The sequence below is a fragment of the Limulus polyphemus genome, unplaced genomic scaffold, assembly GCF_000517525.1.
Source record: "Limulus polyphemus unplaced genomic scaffold, Limulus_polyphemus-2.1.2 Scaffold67, whole genome shotgun sequence".
In the NCBI taxonomy this organism is placed as follows: Eukaryota; Metazoa; Arthropoda; class Merostomata; order Xiphosura; family Limulidae; genus Limulus; species Limulus polyphemus.
In genome coordinates this window covers 150,957-156,216 of record NW_013665677.1, presented here as the reverse complement: position 1 = coordinate 156,216, position 5,260 = coordinate 150,957, and the positions used below count along the sequence as shown (strand labels likewise).

Here is a 5,260-nt window from a genome sequence, read left to right as displayed (position 1 = left end):
TTATGTCAAGTCTAACTACTAAACTAGGTACTGTCCTAGGTCGTTATGTCAAGTCTAGCTACTAAATTAGGTACTGTTCTTGATCAAGACTAGCTTCTATTGTACTTGGTCATGTGTAGTTACTAACCTGGGATTGACCTCACATCCTTGCATCAAGAGACTCCCAACGGTAAACCACAACGTATTCAGTAGAGTGAACTGGTTCTCCAAAGTGTCGGGATGAGGGTCACAGGGGTGCGGATTAGTCCATTCGTACGGACTGAATCTTGCCACGATGAATAGAAAGAGACTAACTCCGAGAAAAGCCGTTACCATGTACACCCAAACCTCCAGGGACAGAGGGGATAGAAAAGAAAACAACATAGGAATTTTTTTGGTAGGTTTTTTAAAAAGGATGCCTATTCCCAAATTCATGAAAGGCATGGTAAAGTCAACAGCGTCTTCCCGCTCGTAGGTTACCGTCAGGTCTCCTACAGCCAAATCTGCTTTCTAGATAATCCAACAGAAAAATTATACCTCAAAACATAGCAATATTAAAACATCCCTTCATGTTTTCCTTCAAAACTACCAACGTGTTGAAAAAATTTCGCATTTCCATCAAGACATTTATGAATGAGTCCCATAAAAACAAAGGCAAAAGAACTATTAGCATTAAATATTATATATATATATACACACACATTAAGCCCACTTTTTTGAACAATGTAAACAGTGTTGATGTTTTGTGATTCATTTAAAATTGATCCAGGTTAAGAATATTTTCCTTCAGCAATTTGCGATATGTATAAAATTCCATAAAACATAATATATATATATGTCGTGTACTTGATAATGAAGAAACCGAATGTTATGATTTATACATACAGAACTTTTCATAGTAAACTTACATTTTCGAGTACAGATGCAATATACCTTTATACAACTATAAGCTTGTGTTATAAAATATTATTTAAACGAGATATAACACTTGAAATTTGGATTTTCTTTTCTGAGGAAGTGAAAAAACAACCAGAGCGTTCAATATTCGAAGGCGCGACTCTGCTTAACAGGTTTGATTTGGTTTGTTTGGAAGTTCGCGCAACGCTACACGAGGGCTATCTACACTAACCGTCCCTAATTTAGCAGTGAAAGACTAGAGGGAAGGCAGCTAGTCATCACCACTCACTGCCAACTCTTGGGCTACTCTTCCACCAACAAATAGTGGGATTGACCGTTACATTATAATGCCCCCACGGCTGATAGGGCAAGCATGTTTGGTGGGACGGGGATCTGCTTAACAGATAGGAATTTTATTCCACTAACCTGTATCGCATTTGAATTGTCACAACTCCCAATTTTCGCTTCCTTTCTTAGATTTAGGCTGGGCGTGATCTATTGGTCAGCGTGTCCAGTCTATAAATCCGATGGTTCATTGTTCTCGTCTCCTTATTGCATAAAGTTAGCGGTGGGTGACTTTGACTAGCTGATTTCTCTTTAGTTTATCAGCTAAAAATTAGATATGACTACGTCCAAATAACCATTGTGTAGCTTTGAGCGAAATTCTGGAACAAACTCTTGGTAATAATAATAATAATAACCATAACGTAAAAAACTAGGAAGTGGTAGCATTCGAAATGCAGGGCTCGGCATGGCCAGATGGTTAGGGCCCTCGACTCGCAATCTGAGGGTCGCGGGTTCAAATCTCCGTCCCGCCAAACATGCTCACCCTTTCAGCCGTGAGGGCGTTATAACTTGACGGTCAATACCGCTATTCGTTGGTAAAAGAGTAGCCCAAGAGTAGATGACTAGCTGCCTTCCCTCTAGTCATACACTGCTAAATTAGGGACAGCTAACGCAGATTGTCCTCGTGTAGCTTTGCGCGAAATTCAAAACAAACAAAAATCGAAATGCAGTAGCTTAATTGCATAAATACATCTACCTAGTACGCAATGTCACTCGTTCGAATTTCATTCGGCCTCCATATTAATTTTTCTTAGAAGTATTCTTAATATTTTATTAAGAGTTGTTGTTTTTTTTTCCTGTAAAGAGCTAATAAACGAACCCCTTCTATTAACTCTTGAATCATGCCGTTCCATTCTCCCCACGTGTTCTTCTTTCCATATGTATTATCACCGACTTCTCTAAATTTATACTTGAATCCAAGTTCTTTTGCAATTTCTTTGATTAAGTCCACACAATAGCCTTCAAACTGGTCATTCCCTGTTAAGGTTTGGTCTTCCTTCAGTACAACGTAAGGGGGATTCTATAATACGAAGGTGAATAAACTGAATATTATTATGATGTAATACGGATATAAAATAGTTATATCTAAATAATAGATAAGGTGATCAGTAGTATTGTCACAATAAAGTAATTTCTCTTCAAAAATAGGTTATTAAAACTGTAACTGATTGTAGATTCTATTTGTCACAAAATAACTTACTACCGTATTATTGTAACAAGAAGGTTTCTGTAGTTCACATAGTAACCTACTATTGCATTATTGTTACAATAATGTTTCTGTAGTTCATAGAATAACTTACTACTGTATTATTGTTACAAGAAGGTTTCTGTAGTTCACACAGTAACTTACTATTGCATTATTGTTACAAAAAGGATTTCTGTAGCTCATAATATAGGAGCAATTTTTCGTAAAGGAAAACATCATAATATTTCAAACTAAACATTTACTAACTCTAGAATATTTCGTTTCTACAACTGCAACTGATTGGTACTATTTGGTATACTTATATATCCTTAGTGAAGCTACTCACAATAAGAAGACTCTCCTGTTGTTATTTTAATAATAATTTTAACTTTAATTCTTAAACTTCCATAAACACAAGTGAAATTTTATGACGCCAAGTATCGTCTTCATAAGTGTCAGTATGACGTGAAAAAATTCCATATGAATAACAAAAAAAAAAAAAATTAAGAAAGAAACAGGATTGATGCAAAAATGAACACAAAATTATTCCACCGGGCGATGAAAGCAAACTATTGACTGGCTTAGTTAAATTTGTGTTGAATGAGTCATATAAATCTTACTACAGTATAGTAAAAAAAAAATTGAGCCAGTGGGTTTACCAGTCACATTAGAATGCTGCTTCTGAAGAAATTATAAACACGAAACGTTGATAGGTAATATTTTTTCCTGAGTTATCAATCGTTTAGTTGAATCAGCTATGCTCAACATTACTTCAGTCTGTCCAATGAAAAAGCACAATATAATTTTGCCAGTTATAGAATAATTTAGCGACTTTTTTACATAATAAAATATCTTACCAACAACGTTGTCACAACAAGAGTTCTGTTCTTTAACGTGGCTTTAACTCCTGCAAAAGCTTTGGATGTGTTACTAGTGATATTGATTCCCTCCTTAGTGCTCCAGTCACCAGCCTGAGTAAAGAACAAATACAAAATATTTAATGCTAGTTTTCTTTGTACGTAGGGGAAGCTTGGAATATTTTTTTCCACGACTATATAGAATTCAACACATTACAAATCTAAACTTGTTGTATGATTTTCAACGTGATTTTGCGTACACGTGTCATTAAGCTTTTTTATAAAATACTTGCCAGATAAAATATTTATAAGTTTCCCACTTTATGTAATATTAATTTGATCGAATTTTTGGTTTGTATCAGAATTTTCTTGAAAAGCTACATAAAGTACTATCTGCGTTAGCCATCTCTAATTTTAAATTGATAGACTAGAGAGAAGACAGATAGTCAACAGCACAAACATCCCACTCTTGGCTACTCTTTTTCCAGGATGACAACATAAAAATTTTGTTCTTACTGAAAAAAACAGTGACATTTTTTTTACTTGCACTGTATTTCTTCCAGACATTATATTTTTTTTGGTGCTAACTGGCTTGCAAACAGTGTTAAAATGCTACTTTTTTAAAATGTCTGTTTGTAAATTCAAGGACGGTTGGCTACCCTGATCTTGTCTTAGGGAATAATTGTATTTGACTCTCAGTTTTACAACGTACCTAAAGCTCCAAAGAGCAGAGCGCATTTTCACGTCAACGGCCTGAGAAGCATTAATACCCAGATTCAAAGTCCGAGCACGCCAACCACTGGGTCACGCCTCACTGAATTACTTCTGCACATTTCAGAATTCAAGAGGCATTACTTATGCAAGAGCAGGCTTGCCAATTTATTTTCCTGCATATATAGCTTTTGGTTTTTAGGTAATTATTAGGTTCTAGTATGAAATTTGTTTAAATAACATCTCAAATGTTCGATAAAACTGAGAATATCTTAAACAGTTTTCTTATAAGGTTAACCAATTATGTTGATTTTAATTGTAAAGTAATTTTGTTAAACGTTTAGGTTAGCAATGATAGAAATCATCAAAATTTGTTGCTTACATAATGTAATCCTTCACGAGTTAACTCAATCAGTTTCATCTTAAAGTCCGAACGAAATCCAAACTTGTCGAACCTGATTTCTCCAGTTAGCCCTCTAGTGGTGATCTGGAAGAAATTACAAAACACAGATAAAGTATGGAAATGATCGCAAAAAGAAGTCATAAAATTTTTATTTTTATGCATTTAATATAAAGTTTTATACTGAATTATTATTTGGGATTCAGTTTACAGTTTGTTTTTTATTTGTTTGTTTTAACGCAAAGCTACATACACTATAGCCTAACTACGTTCTGTCCACCATGAAGATCGCACGCCGATTTTTAACATAATAAATCCGTTATCTTACCATTTACACATAATATTAATATTAGTTACATAATATTAATTCTGCAAAAGTATGTTCTTTCTAGAAGAAAACACGATAACGTATATTCATAATTTTTTGTAAATTTGTTTTTTATGAAAACACTTTTATTCTTGTAACAACACAGTGCTTTAAAGCAGCAAATATAATCAATTCAATATAATAAAACAAAGAGAGCGTAGAAAACAACATATCTGACTCCTGATATAAATTCACGACTATGAGATACAAAGCTGAGCCTACATCCAAGACAAAAAGACCAGCATTGGCATTGTTGGGAGGAGGAGCAACCCCATTCAAAAGATATACAGATGCACGTTGCTATTATCTGCTGTTTTTAGTAGTATATTCACACTTTTTCTTTACTTTCTCAAAATTATCACAGTACTCCAGGTTTAATTAAATCAACCCTATGGAAGCGCACTCTACATACTTTACTCGTTAGATACTTTTATGTCTCCGCAGAGAGACATAGTGTTTTTTTTATTATTTATTATTCTTCCAAACATCTTTTCATCTTTGATAGGTTGTTTAGGCAG

At 34.3% G+C, this 5,260-nt stretch overlaps 1 protein-coding gene across 1 annotated transcript in view; it reads right to left on the bottom strand.

Moving 5' to 3' along the window:
• The window catches only part of LOC106465267 (glutamate receptor ionotropic, kainate 2-like), a 133,341-nt gene that overhangs the window by 28,122 nt on the left and 99,959 nt on the right, over positions 1 to 5,260 (bottom strand). Inside the window, exons 9-12 of the mRNA XM_022393687.1 lie at positions 4,358 to 4,462; positions 3,265 to 3,378; positions 2,042 to 2,242; positions 106 to 489 (exon numbers count right to left, since the gene is read on the bottom strand). Coding sequence (XP_022249395.1) covers positions 106 to 489; positions 2,042 to 2,242; positions 3,265 to 3,378; positions 4,358 to 4,462 — 804 coding nt within the window. The remainder of the gene's footprint in view (positions 1 to 105; positions 490 to 2,041; positions 2,243 to 3,264; positions 3,379 to 4,357; positions 4,463 to 5,260) is intronic.